Consider the following 21,690-nt stretch of genomic DNA (forward strand, 5'->3'; position numbering starts at 1 on the left):
ATTCATTATTGACCAAACAATTTAAAACGCGTGACTCCTTCGGCATATCATTTAAATGCATCATAAGCTGTACACGACGTCTTTTAGACATCGCATGGCTATCACGCCATCATCGTAATCCATCGTGCAGCCCTCGTAATCTATCGTGTAGCCTTCGTGATCCATCATGTAGGCTTCGGCTGACATATGAAGCTTAAATACCCGTCTTCGGTTAACCTTCGTATGTCCATCTTTTGCTATCGTATATAATTTCAGCTTCATCGTATAGACTTCGTTATTCATCGTACTTGCTTCGGTCACTTTTTGGTATTTTAACGAGATCGGGACCAACTTCGTACGAACTTACAATTTTCGCATTCTGGTGTCCATCGTATATAAAATTCGGGACAGTGTGACGCGGGCATAAGACAGTGGTTATTTCGAATTTGGTCATCCGATCAGTATTACAACAATTTTTTTTTTTAATTTAAAAATGAAATATAATTTGAAAAGAAATTTTAATTAACCACCAAAAGTAACCTTTAAACCATGACGTAAGACATGAACAGTATATCAGTTCATATCAACACAGAGGAAATATCTGGTCATGAACTATCATTGTGAACTTCACTCTGATGAATACAAACGAAGCCTTATATATAATTTGGAAAACTCGTTTAAAATGCATGTTTGAAAATATTTCGTAATTTTTAGGTAAGCCTCATTACCTATTGTCAAAACAGGCAAATAGTCTAATGTAGTACAAAGATGAATAGCTGTGTTGAACAATTCTTCCGAAATGTTTTGTGCCATTTTGGGTCATAAAGTCGTAGTGTACGACATAATAAAAGAGGGACGAAAGGTACCAGAGGGACAGTCAACTCATAAATCGAAAATAAACTGACATTGCCATGACTTAAAGTGAAAATGACAAACAGACAGACAATAGTACACACTATTTCGAAAAAGATAAAATAAAGAGCACCATCTGAAAAAGAATGTTGGTTTGTCTTTCATATAGTCTTGAATTTAAGATTTTGTAGACATTAATTACTTTGTCAAACCTTCATACATTAAGTTATTAAACATAAACATATGTTTTCCCTTTAATACCACACTACTAATTTGAGATTTCAAGATGGTTTCTTACGTAAGATTATGCAAGTAATATTATGAAAACATATAATAAATGGTATAAGATCATAGTCACTTTATTGTTTGACGATTTATTAAAAAAAAGTGAAACACATTTAAGCGTGTAACATGACATCAAATATATACTACAATACATGTTATTATATAACAGAAGATTATATATTAAAGTCAATACAAATACCGCATTAGAATCAATCAGTGTGAATAGTTATACAAAAAGATATGTATTATATATTCCGAAACAATTCTATAAACAATATATCTATGCACGATTTAAAGAAGCGAAAGGTCCATGATTGATCTTCGTGTGTTTTGAGCACTTGTATCAAAAAGAAAGTCATAAATAATGTACAAGTAGATGACGCAAACACACAAAAGCAGATTTAAGACAAAAAATAAATGAGAAGTTTCATTTGAATTTGAATCAAATATCTTTCAATCAATTATGTTATTTAGAAAAAGAATTCTATGGATGCAGAAACATTCTAAAAGGTAAAAAAAATCATTTCCTGTAAAATTTATTATCTACAAGGATATTTATTCAGTTTGCAGTAATCGATTACGTGTTACAAGTTATATTTCTGGTATATCACATGAATTACATGAATAACATGCCACACGATGTCGATTATTAGCAATATAATTTCAGTGTTTGTATGTTTAACGAGGATCTGTTAGTTTAAAAGGATAGCAACAATCAATCGTTATTCGAAGAAAAATTATATTGCTTATCAAAATGAAATGTTGATATCATTATGACACCTGCATTCATAAAAACAACTACTAATAAATAAACAAAAAACTTCACGGAATTTTATTTTCATGTTTTTCTAAGCTGATAAATGTAATAATTATTTACATTCAAATATGCTTCTGTCATCGCCGTTAAATTCAGCTTTCCAATTATGAACTTTCCATTTCTAAGTAGCATCATTCAAGCAGCACCTGCATACGGGGTATATATATTCCAATTGATACAATATTTACGTGCTTGCATTTCCTATCATGATTTTTTTTATAGAGGGTTGCTGCTCACAAGAAAGCTATCAAACCAAGAGTTTCAAATGGTGAATTTGAAATCATCCCTTCGTAAATTTTACGGACGCCATCACGAGTTGATTGACCGTTATAGAAATATCGTTTCACAAATGAAATCGGATTTGTTCCTCACGTCGCAAATATAATCACCTTCCTTTTCATGATTTGACCTACCGAATAAGACTATTTACCGGATATGTTATCACATAAGCGACACGACGGGTGCCACATTTGGAGAAGGATCTTCTTACCAGAGCACCCGAGATCACCCCTAGTTTTTTGTGGGGTTGGTGTTGGTTATTCTTTAGTTTTCTATGTTGTGTCATATGTACTATTGTTTGTCTGATTGTATTTTTCATTTTTAGCCATGGTGTTGTTAGTTTATTTTAGATTTACAAGCTTGACTGTCCCTTTGGTATCTTTTGTCCCTCTTTTACAACCAACAACATTACATTTCTCGAACAAAATCTCTATACCCGTCTTAATTGAAACGTTCATGGTGAAAGTATTTTCATGATACATCTCTTGCGGAATAAAGAAAGTGTTTAAAATAATCACTGATTATCAGACTCTTTATAAAAATACCAAAATATATGTTCAAATATGACGATACTTTAAAAATGTATAATACTTTGTTGGATGCTCTGATTAACAGTATTTATCTACCCTAGATCAGTATGGCAACATATATATTCAATATTTCTATAATCAATACATTGGTAATGAATTACTTCAACACGCATTTTTCAATAAAATATCAAATATAATTCGTCTGTTTGTTTTAATTATATTTTTCAAACCAGAAAATTCAAAAGGGAACGGATCAGGTTAAATTTTAAACAAAGGGTTCTTTACATTTAAATCGAGTTCATTTTATTTCAGTATGAATTATAAGTATTCTATATGTGAGGAAATACGGATTATGAAAAGACGGATATGTCTGTCTGACATTAGTACAGATACATTATACCACATACAAACATCAGGGATCCTGAGACAAACTAATACTGCTGTTATCCAGATGTCCCAAAAAATCTAGTAGAAAATGCTTCAGCACATCAAACGACTGGAAAATATCTGTCATATTCCAGACGTTTATTGCATTTTCTTATGTTGAAAATGGTGGATTTATTTAGATTTCATAGCTACATAAACCTCTCATGTGTATGACAGTTGCAAAAAATTCCGTTATATTGACAATGTAATGTGAACAAAACAAACAGATATACTAATAAAATCAATAAAGGGGTACAAAATACAACGTTTTCCTACAATCTTACTGTCCCTTTGGTGTCTTTCGTCCCTCTTTTTTTAATCACTCTAAGAACAAACCAAACAAATATATAAAAAAGACGAAAGACAAAGCACATTAGCAAAACGAAAGAAAAAGGACACAAATTTACCATTATGATAGCACAATAACACAATGACGGGATGTATAAGTACTGAGCCCCGTTAATTGGATATTACAATAAAACACTAAACAATATAGGTATTCATTTACAAAGGAAATGCATATCCAATACGCAAGTGAAGTTGGTATATTGCTACTAATGTGGGTTCAAAATTAAAATTATCTCGTTTGACGTAGATTCTAGTACTGAGATGACCGCTTAAGTCAAATTACATGTATAAGTCTTAAAATTAGACAGACGAAGCCGTGTCTTTTGTTTCGTTATTTTCCCGTTTTATGGGATATACATTAACAACTCAGAAAAGTTTGGATGATAGATGAAAAGAACATCATCAATTTATTTGAATGTGAAATTAAAGTCATAAGAAACGAGTGACCGGTGAAAAATAATGTTCTTCCAATTCTTGAACCAATGCATACAAACATCATAAACTTAGTCTTCTGTGCTCGAATTAATCATTTTTTTTCGTGTAAATTTCGTATAATCGTCAATTAGTTTTTTCAATCGGTCAGTGTTGTTGTGAAAATATGGCAGGTAATTAAAGTTCGTGTTTTGAAGCCGAAGTTTAACGATTGTCACCTGTTTGTCAACAATTGACGAAAAATAAACAAAAAAGCATGTTAGTTGAGCACGTGCTCAACATGTGAATTCAGGTAATAGTTTATTTTAAGGACATTCATGCGTATTGTGGTTACCGGATTTTTACGAGATGGGTCACACTGAGGTCACCTTGCATACAGAAAATATGTCGGGGGAATTGCTTGCTGGAAGGAAGCGATTCAAATAAAGTAAACTTCTTCTAAATATGAATAAATTAAAGAAATTTCTTCAGAAAAAAGTATATGTACATAAGTTTTATAATGAAAACTATCCAATGAGTTATAAAAAACATATGCATTATTTTTTTTTTTATTTGAGGTTTCTTATGACTTTAAAAGATGTGGCTTCTAGATTTTGACAAGTGTCCGAATCGTAATATAATAAGAAGATGTCTCCAAAAAGAGGTGTACAGTTTGTTCCCATGTGAATGTTGAACAATTGTTGATAAAATCTGTCGACAATTAAATAAGTTGTCAGTTTTAAAGTCCATCATACAGATCGGTTGTTTCTATCTGTAGCATGTTTTACTCTTTGTTCTCTATTGTCCACTAGTAAGTAGACAAAATATTACGTAAACTTTAATTATTTACAAATCAATTGCACATAGAGGAAACTCGCTTTTTTTGTTATTTACTTCATACCTACCTACATCAGGTACATAGATATAGGAAGATGTGGCGTGAGTGCCAATGAGACAACTCTCCATCCAAATAACAATTTATAAAAGTAAACCATTACAGGTTAATGTACGACCTTCAACACGGAGCCTTGGCTCACACCGAACAAAAAGCTATAAACATGATAAATGGCCACCAAATTACTAGTGTAAACCATTCAAACGGGAAAAGCAACGGTATAATCTATATAATTTTTTTTTATTAAAGTGTCCTCACAAGCAACGTTCAATTACCAAATAATCAACATAATGTAGTTATTTTCTAATTTAATTATTAATGCCTATCTAATCATTAATCGATTACAGAGAACTTTGGACCTATTTAGATAATGTATGCTTTTTCTTTGCATGCTATAGAAACCTCTCTACTCATTTCGCTTCTTTTTTTCATTACTTTTCCAACGATTTCCGCGATTTACACAATATAAGTACACAAATGAAATTAGAAACAAGGTCGTCAGTCGAACGATTGTTTTGTCTCAATGAGAACAAATCTACTTTGAAAAACAAATACATTTTATTCATTGACTCTTAAATTCTGAAAAATTGATTTTTAGCCAATTACAAAAGCTTTTGATACAGAATCACATCTGTGGTTACAAAGTGTGCACTAATTATTTGACAAATAAATGGAACAAAACATTTTTACAAAGAAAGTTTTCGTTAGTGATATTTATTGGTATCTGTTTTTTTCATAAACCAAATTTGTTAGTTATACTTTTATAAAAAAAATATGAAATCAACCTTTTTCTTATACACCAGCAAGACAATTATCTTGAAAACATTTTGTTCCAAAGATCCAGTCGGAATCTGATATCGTGGTCATATGTTTACCCCCTGATATCAATTCACAGGTTTCCGTGAGCTTGTTAAAATTGAATGCTATACAGTTCTGGACTCCATGGCACATCAAAGGACAATCATACTGCCTCACTATATAAGTCGTCAGTTTTTCAATCGTTCCACGTGTATCTTTGTTCAAACAAAAGCATCCAGAAGCTTAAAAAGAAAATGAAAAATTGTTTATTCTTTTAAACTTTTTTAATGTTCTTCTTCCTCCTTCTAAAGTAAAATAATCCTCTTATAAAATTAAGTAAAGATTTACATTCATCAAAAAATTCAAACCATAACCTTTCAAGAGCCAGGTTTGCGCATAAATGGTACAAAATAAATTACATACCTATCATGAAAAAGAAGAGCGCTATTTTTCCATGGTCAATTTTGAAGATAGAGAACCTTGGTATCATTATGATCTGTATTTATTTTAACACTCTTGGTCAATAAAGAAATACGACATACGTTTTTTTATATTTTCTACTCAATGTTTGGATTTATTCGTATGATCTAAGTATACTCGTTCAAAGCAAACTAGTTGTCATTAGATCACCGAAACAGTCATGGGAATTCAGAGCGAGTTTAATACATTTAGACAAAAAACATTGTGGTTGATAAATAATACAACCAACACAAACAATATTTATCCATTATCAAATCATTACAAACACATTTTCAAGTGATCGGTTATTCATTTTACCATATTATGTTTCAAAAATAAGAAATCGAACAGATGTATGGCTTTATTTGGCGTAAAAAACCCTGAACGCTTTTCTTGAATTCACATCTGAAGATTTTTGTATCAATTTTGTAAATATTTTAATATTAATACTAGTAATTTATGTCTTAAATGAAAAATTCGCAATAGTAATTATATAAATGCACATAACAGTTTGTGAATTTACAGTAATATATATTATTTGCATAGCTAAATAATGCGTCGAATGCAATTGATATATTTATATATACATATGTCATTACGACCAAGCTAAAGCATAGATACAAAGTAAAATCATCATTACGATAATTTTAGCGGTGTTGTAAAAGAAGTGAACCGTGGTATAAAACGTCAAAAAAACTCATCATAAATACCAGGATTGATATTTTGTATTTGCGCCAGACATTCACTTTTTTCGAAAAGACTCATTACTGATGCTCTAATCAAAACTTCTCTAAAAGGCCAGATTAAGTACGAAGTTAATTAGCATTGAAAACAAAAATTCCCAAGCGTTCTGTCAAATACAGCTAAGGTAAACTATTGTTGTGGTATTATTTTTTTTTTATAAAAATTCAAAGTTTTTGTAAACAGTTTAATTTCAAGAAATGAATATATCAGTGATAATTAATGTCAACACCAAAAATTAGTGCTGACTACTGGGCTGGTGATTACCTCTGGAGAAAAAACCTCATTCAGCAGTGGAATTGCCCTCGTAGAAGTAAATTTTCGATATTATTGCATTTCCGATGACTTTAAAATTTATCATTTCATGCATGTCAACGGACTTGCCATTGGGTGACTTCTCAAATAATATACACTAAAACATGAAAAACCTTACAACTGTAATTTTGCTTTTATCATGTTTTATCACATTTTATTATATGTTAAAGCTTACAACAATACTTTAAATGTCAGATAAAGTACACGTTTGCATATAAATTCATACGTTTTGCAAGAGCTTGCAGCAGCTTATCAGATTTTGTAATACTTTATCGGTTTCTAAGCAAAAATTAATGAACCAAGTTTTGTCAAAGAACATCCCCTCCTTTTTTTCTTAAATGGGTTATTATGGAACATACCGAGACCAACTTGACAAAGTTTTGGTGTCGACGTGTCTACTCAATGCAAATGAAACAAATTCATACGGCGTTTTAAATTATAGGTGTTGATGTTGAGTTTTAATTTTATTCAATTAACAATTTTCCCTTTATTATCATTTGTGTCTGGTCTTTTTAAGTTTGATATGACTCGGTATTTATGCAACCTGTTGTTCTTTGGCTGTTTATATTGCACTTTTATTTTATTAATTTGTATTTTATATAAAAAGAAAGTGATTGCAATGTACAATGGGTACCATTGTCTACAAACACTTTGTATTAAGGTATTTGTCAATATATTATAATTTTACAAAAAAGTTAATGGTTGTATCTTTTTTTCAATTTACTATAAACAACAGCAACGATTTTGTTTGCGTCTGCGTCTTAAAATGATTTATTCATTTGTTGTTGTGTTTTAAGAGTTTTAGGTAGCCGCGTTGTATGTCCATCAATTTAGGTTTATGTTGTTTGATTTCAATTATTGCGACTCTAATTTATTCTGTCTGTAAAGTTTCTAATTCAATTTTGTGAATATATTGGAACTATCAACCACATTCAAACAAGAGGGAGAATTAGCTATAAATGCAACCAGATTAAACATACCGCTTACGTCCTTGAGCTGCTTAACGAAACGACTTCAGCCAATCAGAAGACGCGTTTCATACAAAATGAAATTATGATGATATAAAAATTACTTAATGTGGTGCACCTCCAACCAATAACCTAATCTCGAATCAATATGAAAAAATACTTGAACATAATGCAGGATTAATATGAAAAAAAAACTATAAATGACACTATAATATTAACATTGAATTAGCATTAAATGACTACTATCAAAACGTTACTAAAAATTTCAACCAAAGTAACTTATTCTTGTGACGTTATTTATTAATGTTTACCTTTCATATGAATAATCCATTGCCCTATTTGTCCAAGGCCTGTCCTCACACCTACACCATGAATAATGAAGGGATTAGGATCTCTCCAATCAATCACTACTTCGTTATCTACAGACAGACCTTTACCTATCTTAATATTTCCATTTTGCCATGAAATCCAATATGGTTGAAATGATCCACATTGTGTGCTTCCGTCTCCGAGTTCGTTTGCGGCAACATCTTGGAATGTAGCGTCGTTTCTGCGCAACAAAATCCGGTTCCCTCCGTTTCCTCCTATACAAACTTCATACAAAACTGCATGTTTATTCATTACTGGAGAGGCGGATAAATATACAAATGCATCTCTACAAACTTTTAGATCAAAGTTTATTGAATAGTCTTGAGAGGCATTAAACCCGTACTGGTTCAAAGGGTGACTTAGTTCGGGAGCATTGGGAACCAAATTAACACTATCCCCTGTATCCGGTGTATGTATCCATATTTCACGCACAAAAGATGCAGAGATATCTACAAAGAAAGAATTATATTTTCTTTCAGCAAATTTATTCATATGCTATCAAGATCAACTGATAGTAACTAAAGAATATATAGTAGATTTGATTCTTGTTTGGTTTCATGTACGTGTATTTTATTAGAGCACTTATCATTGTTATGTCGACTATCTCCTTAATTGTATTAATTATCATGTAAGAACATGTACAGTAATCACGACTACTTGAATTGACCAACATCATTTAATCAAATACATATCACCTTACTCATTCTTGTCATTATAATGCATTGTAAGCTTCATGATAGTGACATTTACTATTAAAATGAAAATTGGTGAAAACACATACAATATAATGTTAAACAGTTCTAAAACACTATATGAGTTATTGCATCAAAAGACATCAACTTGATTCCTGGTAAAGCATACTGTTATATATTAAAAACTGAAGACAGTTATAAAAATAAAATTTTAAAAAAATCATTACTTTGGTTTGTCCATATTAAACGAAAATTGCTCATATGTTCAATGATTCATGCGTTCATCACTGTACTCGAAGTTTCTTTTAAGTAAGGCAATCTTTATTAAAAACAAACTGATGTTACTTCAGTTCTAGAGCTTATACATTGTATATACAGCAAAACTTGTAATCATTTATGAACTAATCAAGTTATATTAAGAATGTTCTCTACTTAAATCTTATATAACTTTTCAGATCAATTAGACTTTGATAATAGTTTAAATGGGAGATAATCCCAGGTGTTTATCTTAATGGTAAAATGGTATGATAAAAATGGAATTCAGCACATGAACTTGTATTAAAAACGTTTCCGAAAAAAATGTATGTAAAGAAGAATGCAAACTGCCTCTTCTTCTAAAAAAATCATGCTTTTCACTATTTAAGCTAAGTGACTTTCTAATTAAGGAAAAAGTTATTTAAAAATTATAAATCATATTTTAGGAGAGGAAGATAGTATATTTACATGAACTATTATAGGCGAGATTCAGTATATGTTTGCATGGTTAAAACCTTTGCATATTGTTGTATGATATGCATACAGGTTTCGAATATCTTTCAATTTGAAGGACTGCCTATCCGAGTACTTTTTTGTATTGTAGTCCTGTAATGTTGTGTTTTCATTTTAATGTTATGTTTAACATGGCTATAAAAGCGGGAGGTTTGGCATGCCATAAAACCAGGTTCAACCCATCATTCTTTTCTTTAAAAAATGTCCTGTAACAAGTCAGGAATATGGTCAATGTTATATTTTAGTTCGTTTCAGTGTGTTTTACATTTTAACGTTGTGTTTTTTTTGTGTCGTATGTTACCTTATATATTTGAGTGTGAATTCCCATTATTATAAGACGTGTCACGGTACTTTTATATCCCAAATTCATGTATTTAGTTTTGATGCTATATTTGTTGTTCTCATCGGATTTTGTCTAGTGCTTAGTTTGTTTCTGTGTGTGTTACATTTAGTTGTTGTGTTGTCATTCTCCTCTTATATTTAATACATTTCCCTCGGTTTTGATTTGTGACCCGGATTTTTCTATCGATTTATTAGTTTTGAACATCGATATAATACTGTTGCCTTTATTTTGTTATGCTTTGTTAGTCAACTACTGTAAAGGAAATACGATATCGGTTTGATCAAAGTGTGAATTTTCTAGGAAACTTTGCATACAAACTATTTTTCATCTTTTTAATTCAAATCTGAAATACAAATTTACATTACGTGCTTCATGTAAAGATGGATTGGGTCTAAAGTGTATACATTTTATGAAAAGTTTTAGACATATATATGCTTTTGAAAGTCATATCTAACTTTTTCATTTTTATTTCTTGATTTAAGTATGTTAAACAGGATTTATTTCCGTACATTCAGCGAAATACAAAAAAAATCAATCGATGATTTGTTTATAAAAATTGGCATAAAATATCAAATCAAAGAACAGCACATGAGCTTGATGTGAACTTGTTAGGGATAAGGACATATTTTGAAGTGACGCCTATGTATCTTTATTTGACACAGATTAACACAGATCTTATACATAAACCAAAAATGTAAATTATGTTTATCAGATAATAGTTATCAAAGGTACCAGGATTATAATTTAGTACGCCAGTCGCGCGTTTCATCTACATAAGACTCATCAGTGACGCTCATGTCAAAATATTTATAAAGCCAAATAAGTACAAAGTTGAAGAGCATTGAGGATCCGAAATCAGATAAATGTTGGTTTAGACGTTTACTGAAAAAATGAAAAACTTACCTTCAAAGTATTGAACAAATATCAATATAATATGTACTTTCATATCTGTTTAGTACGATGTATAGAGAATAATACATGGCAAAATCCGTATCATATGTCGTATCATCCCGAGACATCAATATCAGCCCGAGGGCCTTTAGGCCCGAGGGATGATATTGGTCGAGGGTGATACGGCATGTGATACGGATTTTGCCATGTATTATACGCTTTATCATATATTTCAACAGAAGAGTATTATATTATATGAACTGTTTTCTGATCCATAGATCAGCACTGGGTTACCTTCAGTTCTGCTTTTGTCTTGTTTCAAAGCCTTAAAATAACTGCTTATACAAAGCATCTGGGTTACCTTAACCATTTGCCTGCTGATGTTTTAAAAATATTTTGTTTATTATTGTATTCATTTGAGTGTTTTGTATTTTTTATAGTTGCATTTAGTGTGCCAAATTTTTTTTTGTAAAATCTTGATGTTCGTGACGTCACATACAATATGAAAACTTGATGTTCGTGACGTTACATACCAATATGACGTCATTCAAAAAATTGACCTTTTTGTTAGAAAAAAAATTCTTAAGCAAAAAAACCCAAAATAAACTGACTTAAGTTTAAAAAAAAAAAAAAAAAAAAAGGTATGCGATACGGATTTTACCATGCGATACGGGGTATGCGATACGGGTTTAGCCATGTGATACGGGGTATGCGATACAGGGTAGGTGATACAGACTGGGAAAAAGAACCTTTATTAGATATACAAAATAGCTGTATTTTGTACTAAATATATGATAAATGCAGATACTAAACTGCTATTTTTCAAACTTGCTCTTTTAGGCGACACATGTCAAACAAATGGATTTCGTACTAACTTACAACTAAAAGTTGTGTATTCTTAATAAATCAGCACATCTTAAACATGATAAATGACTTTAGAGAGATAAATAAACATCGATTTTCCAATTAATTAAATTCAGATTACCGTTGAATCAATAGAAGCATGCAGTAAAACCCGTTATACATTATGAAATACCGTTCGACGAATATCGATTGTCACAGTGGTACTTTTGTTACATTTTATGATAAAGAACGGATTTGTTTGTACCAAACAAAATTGTAAACTTTAAATATTTCAAATCTTCCTCGTATATGAGCTTCCATAACAGTTTATATCAATTAACACAAAATCATTTACTAAAGTTTATGTCTAACCAATTATTCGATTCTTATGACATGAAGATTTTGTGACAATTCAAGAGCGTTGGACACACAACATTGCATTCGATTCTATCTTTTAGGAATCAAATAATTTGTTAGTTGGTTATATTTTGGTATCTGTCTTTGTTTGATAGACCAACGTTATTATCACAGTTTATTAACATTTGAAAACCACCCTTCTTCTTAAAAACAAGCTAAACATTTATTTTGAAAACATTTCGTTCCAAAAGTCCAGTCTGAATCGGAGACTGTTGTCATCGCTTCTCCACCCGATATTAATTCGCAGGTTTCAATGAGTTTGTTAAAGTTGAATCCCATGCAATTCTGGATACGAAGACACATCACAGGGCAATCTAACGCCCGTACTGTATCAGTCGTCAGTATGTTCATTGTTCCACGTGTACCTTCAGTCACACAAAATTCACCAGATGCTTAAAATAGAAAAGATAAACGTAGGGTTATAGTATCATGCTTGTTAGTAAGGACACATAACAAAGGTAAAAAAAAAAACTAGTTACAACGTTGCAATTCATTGTTCTCTATATATGTAGTAGGTCAATGTCAGAAAAAAAGAAAAAAGCAAAAAACACATCAAACGCAAAAAGATAACAATTGCAGTATTCATGACATGGTACAGTCATTGTCTTATGTAAAAAGGGTGAACGAAACCTGGTGTTAAAGCAAGATGATGCGAAACCAATGACAAAAGCCTGATAACGGATGCGGAAAAACTTTACGACTGACTGCTACTTTCTAATAGCTAACTTAAAGTTTTCATTTCAACACTTTTGTAAGACTGCTATATTTTTGGCCAAAAAAGGGTTACTGGTCCTACTCAATTCTTAATAAATCAATCAAATTCAAAACACGTTATATATAGCTTTCGAATTGAATAAGAAATTAAAAGCTGTTTTTAAAAATACGACTTATACATGTATTGTAACTAAGATAACAGATAATCATAAACGGATTTGTGTTAATATGACATCAAAAGACCAAATTTGGGAATCTAAAAAAAGATCTTGATTTCAATAAAAAGTAAACAATGTAAAGAAAGTAAATGAATTTCGTTTTTTTTTTATTGCATCCAGATGTTTTTGAAATCAGTTGCTAATTCTTGTTTTTGCGATCATCTAAATAAAAGAAAAACAGTTGATTTCGATATGATATTTAAACTTCAAAACAAAGCTAACAATGCAATGGCAAAAATCAAAAGACGACGAGATGACAAACAACAATCTAACCGAGCACTTTTAAACGAACCCGTCTAAAAAACATGGTTTGATATCATAGTTAAGTAATATTCGGTCAAACCTAAGGACATACTTTATTTTCATTTACCATCACAATGTTCGAAATTTGTATATTTGACGTTGCAACTTTAAATGCGTTATAACACTTCGACAAATTGATTTACGAGAGAAGTAGTATAAGAGGCAAACTTTCATGTTGTTTAATTAAAAGGATTTCAAAGATAACATAATAAGTAGTGTTGTCAACGGTTAACCGGTTAGCCGGTCGAACGACCGAATACCGAATACCAAAAACGCTAACCGGTTAACCGGACTTTTTTTCAATTTTGATAGTTTTGATATAAATTTGCATGGAAATCATTAAATAGTTATGTTTTATTTTAAAATTGTCGTCGTGGTTATTTATTTGACAGATCAATTGCCCAGTATATTGATTGCTATTGTTGATCCTAAATACATGAAGTTAATTAGAGCTCGGGGCAGGAGCTTAAAGAAACATGATTGGTAAACATGTTTTTTTAACAATAACTTTAAATCAGAGATGCGATTAAATTTTACTTATTAGTTCATTATTTCGTTTTTGATCTAATATTGTGTAAACATCTAAATGTGTGACCTCAGTAGTGCAAGGTTTAGTCTTTCTTTAAACGAAATGCTACCTTAAAAATTGTGAAATGCAAACTAAGGGACTACATCAAAAGATCAATGTAAGATAAAGCCTTATAATGCCAAAGGACAAACTTCAATTCTTTAATCGTAGTATTATGACTTGGATGAAAGGTTGTCAAATTGACACTTATACCACATCTTATAACTATTTGTACATGTATGGTACTATTGAAAAGGCTTTCGAACGACAACTTAAAACTACCGGTTAACCGCTTAATCGGTCGAACGATTATCCGAGTAACCGGTTAGGCAAAAGTGTACGATTTGACAACACTAATAATAAGCAAAACGAATTCGAAAGTATGTTTTGCACATTTTATGGACATTGGTTGCTGTCAGTAAATAAATACCACTTTGATTTCGGCGTTCAAGATATTCTACGCCATTCATCAATTCATTATTTATGAATACTTTTCATATTAATTTACGAAAACGAGTTTTGGGGTCACATCAACTCATTGGATTACCGAATGGCTCTTTGGGCAAAATTGATCGCTTAATATTTTAAAAAGAGTCCACGTAAAACCTGTTTATCATTGTTTATGCACCTTTTCGTTTATAATTCTGCTGCGGGCAAAGTCATATATCAACTTTTGATGGTTTCTTCTATGTTCGCAATAAAATAAAACAGTGTTGAATCGTCCATCGTAATCGATTTCTGGATTATCGAAGCATAAACATTGGCAGGGATTTTTGAATATGAGGAAACGTTAGAATATATGCAAAATGATTCTTTGAGAGAAAGGACAAATGCATCTTTGGAAGAATTTGATTGAATTTATGGAACCGTTGAGTTTGAATCATTGGTTCCTCTCTTTAATTGGTTTTCAAAAGTACCAGGATTATAATTTAATACGCCAGACTTGCGTTTCGTCTTTAATAGACTCATCAGTGACGATCAGATTAAAATAATTATAAAGCTACACAAGTTCAAAGTTTAAAGAGCATTTGGGACCCAAAATTTCTATAAACTTGTGTCTAATACGGCTAGGGTTATCTACTCATGGGATTCCTCGTAAAATTCTGTTTTGAAACAGGTAACTAATAAAAATGACCATACAATTGATATTCATGTCCACAAAGAAGTGCTGACTACTGGGCTGGTGATACCCTCGGGGACGAAACGTCCACCAGCAGTGGCATCGACTCATTAGTGCAAACAGTTATCAAAAGTAACAGGCTTATTATTTGATGCGCCAGATTTTGTATGAAAAGTTCTTTTCTTTAACACTCTAAATACATAAAGTGATATAATTTTCCGCCTAAAGCTTCTGGTTCATTTATGTTTAGTATACTTAACTTCAAAATGAAAAAAAAGAAACATGAATTCAAATCTTGATAACAAAGTTCAAAGAAATTTTTCATATAATTAAAAAAACAATTCTTCAGAGAACAATTGAAGGACTTTCCACCTCGATAATAAGAATGAAATTTGAAAAACAGTGTTGGAAAATGTCACTCCTGATTCATGTTATTTGTTACTAAAACTGATATAAAAAGAAATATAATTATAGGTTTTGTAAATAGATATAGTTTCAAAAATTGTACTTCCGGTTAAAAGACCCGGTCAATGACGAAATGTCCACAAACAAATAAAAACGCTTAATTGTTTTATAATGAACAAGTTCGAATTTTTAGCAGAAGTCAAAATCTAAAACGTCATATTGACATTTGACCTTAGCCTCAATTTCTAGATCATAGTTCAATGATCTCAAACCAAAATAACCCAGGTCAATCACCTGTATGGTTGTGGAATTATACTGATTCGAAATACATAAGGGGATGAAACTCCTATAAGGGTTGACAACACGTGAAATGGGTTGAAGACGGCCCAACAGTTATTTGGCAAATACATCATATCATTAAATTTTTCTTTTGAATAAAAATAACATCCAAAATTTAAATTTTGAACATGACCATGACCTTTAACCTGACCTTCAATTTCTTTATTGCACTGAAAATATATCTAGCGCGATACATGGCAACATTTGTTGTACATGTTAGACAAAATCATTTATTTTCATGTATGCAATATTGACAGTTTCCTTGATAGGGAAAATGTCTGTATGTAAAAATACAAAAATACAAAAATACATAAATATGCATAAGCTCGCTTATATTAGCACAATTTACAGTAATTTACCTAAATAAGAATCATTTAAAATGTAAAGTTATTATTTGATAAAACAAACCTCATTGAATTAATAATGTAAGTAAAATAATTACAATGCATTACGTTAAAACTTTGTAGTTTTAGGTAGATGTTTTTGAAAAGTTTAACAACACATATCTTCCGAAATCTAAGAAAAAATTCGAAACGCGAAATCATTTTATGCATCGTGTTCAGTACCGAGGACCACTCGACCAGTCAAAGATTCGTTTTTAAACAGATGTAACAAAAAATATCACCCGTTTCATTTAGTTCAATAAAATTAAAGGTATCTAATTTTGTTGCACCAGATGCGCATTTCGACCATACATGTCTCTTCAGTAATGCTCGTGGCCAAAATATTTGAAATCCAACAATTACAAAACACATACAAATCTAACGAATTTCAAGATTCGTTTCGTATCAAAAGTTTGACGATGAAAGTTAGACCTAATGTAAAGTTTTACCATATTGATTTTAATAAGGACCTTTTCATTTACCTTCTACATGAAAAACCCACTGACCAGATGATCCATAGCCTGTCCTTACACCCATACCAGCTATTATGAATGGATCAGAGTCGATCCAATCAATGACTATATCTTGGTTTACAATCAACCCTTTACCAATCTTTACATTTCCATTTCCCCATGAAATCCAAAATGGTACAAACTGATCACAGTCTGTGTTACTAGTTCCAAGTAAGCTCTGAGCCACAGTAACACCATCTTCGCGGCGTAAAAACACCTTTGTACCAGATCCTCCTCCCATGACAATTTCATACACATCAGCTGTTGAATTCATTACTGAAGAAGCTGATAAATATATAAAGGCATCATGACAATTTTTCAACTCAAAGTCTATCGATGATTTTTCGGACGCGATAAATCCGTACTGATTCAAAGGATGGCTTAGTTCTGGTGCATTTGGATCTTTTTGGATACTTTCATCCGTGTTAGGTGTATACACATGTACTTCTCGAAGTAAATCCTGTAATGAATCTGTAAAAATAAAATACAAAAATCTTATCACATTATTAAAGGTTATGTAAGTAAAGAAAATGTCTATTTTGAACAATAAAAAATTTACAAACAGACTAACAACATCTTTTACTTGATATTCTATAGTGATACATTATTAGAAATACAAAAAAATTGAAGTGTGAAATTAGGATCCAAGTAATGGATTGCAAAAAGTAAAACAATGTAATTTCTAGCTTGAAATTGTGTGATATCCTAAACTTTCGTGATTAATATGTAACCGGTACATACACTTAATTATCACATATTTGTCATGAATACCTTAAGTTTTGCATATGCAATATTCTCAAAATTGCCCGGGGCAAAAAAGAGTATATCAATATTGTGCCCTGATTCCAAATGACGTGACGTCATTGCCTCCTGAATGCCACGTTTATGATAAAATGTTTAAGATTTTACCTTTTATGTTTCATTAAATTGTTATTATTGACTTTTTTCTCTTTTCTGCAGAACTGAAACATGTGATAAAAAGATTATAACAAGTGTTTTTTCATATTGACCCGGGTATCATCCCTCGACCCATATTGGCCCTCGGCTAAAGCCTCGAGGTAGATATTGGAGTCTCGGGATGATACTAGGGCCAATATGGAAAAGGGACATACAATACTTATAAACGAAAAGATACATTTATTTTAAATAAACAAAAAAGGTAATAGAAGCAAACTATTTAGTCAGTGTCTTCAAACCTGGATGTTAAAGGTTAGATTTTTTACAAGTAAATGAATAACGAAGAGAGAAAAAACTTTGAACATGCGGGTATAAAAGAATTTTGTACTTAAAATTTGAATAAATTGAAAACACAAAATAAAATATAAAAAATAAAACATTATTAGAAAAAAATGTTTAGAACCTTTTGCCAAAATATGGTACAATGTAAATCGGATTGACTTGTTTGAATATGAAGATTGTCAATTTGGAATAGAGCAAGAAACGACTCAATATATTTGTGTGCATTGAAAAAAGATAAAGTAACATAAATACCGAACTCCTTAGAAAATATAATACCAAAGTCCGTTATCCGAAATAAATTATTTCTTTAACATGTTTCAGCAGTTGCGAAATGCATGACTATTTGATGATGTGTCTTACCTGTAACAAAATGTAATATAAAGCATATTTGAAAAACCTCCATTGATGCACATAAAAAAAAACGCTAGTCTAAGAAAATAGGAATTTTCAAAGGTTTTCCGTCCCTTATTATACTTGTATCTGTAATAATAAAAAACTATACAATGTAAAATAGTTTTCGGACGTTATCCTAGTGAAATCTAAACTGAAAATATACAAAGCTTCCATTATTGTAAAAAAAAGACATCAATATAAAATACTTGCTAGCTGAAAACAAAGTGCTATGTTGTTTATTCAACAAGGAATATAGGATGTTTTGTCAATTCAAATGAAGAATGGCTATTTACTATATGTTGGTACATGAATGATTTTAAATAGTATAACTGCGGTACTTTAAAATAGAAAAGGGTATTCGGTCTAATTATTCAGTCAACAAACATGACGAAACATGACGAAAGAGACAATTATGAGTATGAACAATTATTTGCTATCACTTTTCTATAAATGGTTTTCCTAACTATCATAGTCAGCCTAAAAAATAGTATATATGTTGATCTTCAGATATCTATCGTAAACTTTCAAAAGCAAATTGGTTTATTGAAAAATCAAATGCTACAAAGACACAGTAAAAACACAAAACAAACAAAACATAACGTAAAGTAACGAAAAACAACAAAAATTAAGCTTTGGATACTATTGTTATCATTATTGAAATTTAAACCTTGACTACGACTAAAGTCTATATTCTCGCCGGGATTCACCTGAAGGACCGCGTTATCTCAGTTTCGCGACGTAAGTCGCAGCCTGAACATACGTTAAGGTATATATATATAAAAAAAGTATCCTTATTATTATCTCTCTGTTACTTGTTTACTCAATGACGTTTGACATAGAATAATCTATAAACTGGTGTTTTTGATTCCTAAATTGTTTTTTGAAAGAATTTTTACTTTTGATAGGTGTGTGTGTTGTTTTTGTTTTGTATTTCTTTTTATTTGCACGAATTTTGTTGTTTTTTATACAGGAGAACGCGTAATACTGCTTTATTTATGATTTTGATGTTTGATTTTTTTTGCGGTATTATGGAATGATGTCAAACAAAAACTTCTTTTTACATGTCCCATTCATGACATAAAGGGAAGCATTCAATTTAATGGCCTATTGTTCTTTTTTCATATTTACCGGGCTTTGTTGTTTGGTTTCATACAACTCATATCAGGTGTAGTTATGAAAAGTGAAAATATTTAAAATATTCGTTTCGTATTCATTGAATCAGATAATCCAAATGTCCCCAATATGGAATATTTTTATTTGAACTGAAGCTATACTTTATCTAAAAGGATAAATAATACCGGTATTAATGATATTACAATGTACTTGGTCTCTCAAAGTGCAATCCTTTCTAAATTATTTTAACTTAATGAATTAAAGTTAATATAGATAAAACTGTTGGTCTCTTTGCTTTATTTTTTTACACTAGCCAGTTTTATATCCTTTGTAGCTTTTCAAGCTCCGTGTGTAAGGCCGTAAATTGACCTATAATGATTTACTGTTTACAAAAATGTGACACAAATAGAGTTATCTCATTGGCAGTCATGCCACATATTCTTATATCTATGAACATGTCAATAAAATGTGGACAATTCAGTGGAAATAACGAATAATAGCCTTAGACAAGTGTTAGTTAACACACCTTAAGATCTGTTTTAAATAATGATTTTTTACAATATATGTTTTTTTATATGCAAGAATAAGCAAAGACCCATCAAAACAACATCTGATAAACAAATTTAATAATACTTTTAGATATTTGGATGATATTTTGGCTCTCAATAATGACGACTTCAGTATGTATATTAATGAAAGTTATCCTGCTGAACTTACTTTGAATAAAGCTAATACTAACAATGACCACTGCCCTTTCCTCGATCTTGATATCCATATCACTAACGGAAAGCTGAATACTAAAATTTATGATAAAAGGGATGATTTTTCATTTCCTATCGTTAATTACTAGTATCCGTTTTTAGATGGTGACGTTCCCTTGTCACCATCTAATGGTGTTTATATATCTCAACTTGTATGATTTGCTCGTGTATGTAATAATGTTTTAGATTTTAACGAGAGAAATTTATGTATTACTGAAAAATTATTACACCAGGCCTAGGGTTTTCGATATTACAAACTAAATGTAGTCAAACATTTACTAAATTTTATCATCGGTATAAAGACATCATTCGTAAATATAGCTCAACATGCAGACTTCTTATACGTTCAGGTATTTCACATCCAATTTTTTATGGAAATATTCTTTATAAAGCACAAAGGTGTCAGTATTCACCTCAGAAATTTACAAAACCTTTGAATAGACTTATTAAGAAGGGATATAATAACGATACTGTTGTCAAGTCATTAAAGATTGCATATTTTGGCGTTAATATTGAGTCACTGATAAGGTTTTTGCGTCGAAACTAAACACATTTATTCTAAAAACAGTTGTTTGCATGACACGGGTTATGTTCTTCTCATATATGTTATGGTGGTATGATACTAAACCCCTAACGGGAAGGATTGTGCCCGATGTTCATATGATGAAATCATAATCTTTCAGTCAGTTTAATTGAAGTCTGGAGCTGTCATGTCAGTTATCTGCTAGTAGTTTGTTGTTATTTATGTATTATTGTCTGTTTTTCTTTCTTTGGTTACATCTTCTGACATCAGACTCGGACTTCTCTTGAACTGAATTTTAATGTGCGTATTGTTATGCGTTTACTTATCTACATTGGTTAGAGGTATAGGGGGAGGGTTGAGATCTCACAAACATGTTTAACCCCGCCGCATTTTTGCGCCTGTCCCAAGTCTGGAGCCTCTGGCCTTTGTTAGTCTTGTATTATTAGGTCTTTCCACTTTTCTGTGGAAAGACCTATTTTTTTTCTTCTGATTATTAGGTCTTTCCACTTTACTGTGGAAAGACCTATTGTTTTTCTTCTGATTATTTTTTTTTTTTTTTTTTTTTCTTCCGCCTAATTTTGTTCTTGCGATAAACATTTGTTTCGCAATATGTTGCTTAGATATTTGATATATGATATCGAACAGTTTATGCACTTTTGAAATTTACCCTGCG

The 21,690-nt window shown here is 31.0% G+C and overlaps 2 protein-coding genes across 2 annotated transcripts; both read right to left on the reverse strand.

Moving 5' to 3' along the window:
* Positions 1-8,403: 8,403 nt before the first annotated feature.
* On the reverse strand, positions 8,404-8,964 carry LOC134697934 (C3 and PZP-like alpha-2-macroglobulin domain-containing protein 8). Its single transcript, XM_063560220.1, has one exon. It carries the CDS (start codon positions 8,962-8,964, stop codon positions 8,404-8,406), a length of 561 nt encoding a protein of 186 aa, XP_063416290.1.
* Positions 8,965-12,565: 3,601 nt separating this feature from the next.
* Positions 12,566-17,401, reverse strand: LOC134696023 (C3 and PZP-like alpha-2-macroglobulin domain-containing protein 8). Its single transcript, XM_063557569.1, has 2 exons — positions 16,959-17,401; positions 12,566-12,818 (listed from the first exon to the last, which is right to left on the reverse strand). Exons 1-2 carry the CDS (start codon positions 17,260-17,262, stop codon positions 12,571-12,573), a joined length of 552 nt encoding a protein of 183 aa, XP_063413639.1. The 5' UTR covers positions 17,263-17,401; the 3' UTR covers positions 12,566-12,570.
* Positions 17,402-21,690: the final 4,289 nt, after the last annotated feature.

The sequence above is a fragment of the Mytilus trossulus genome, chromosome 14 (assembly GCF_036588685.1).
Source record: "Mytilus trossulus isolate FHL-02 chromosome 14, PNRI_Mtr1.1.1.hap1, whole genome shotgun sequence".
Lineage (NCBI taxonomy): Eukaryota > Metazoa > Mollusca > Bivalvia > Mytilida > Mytilidae > Mytilus > Mytilus trossulus.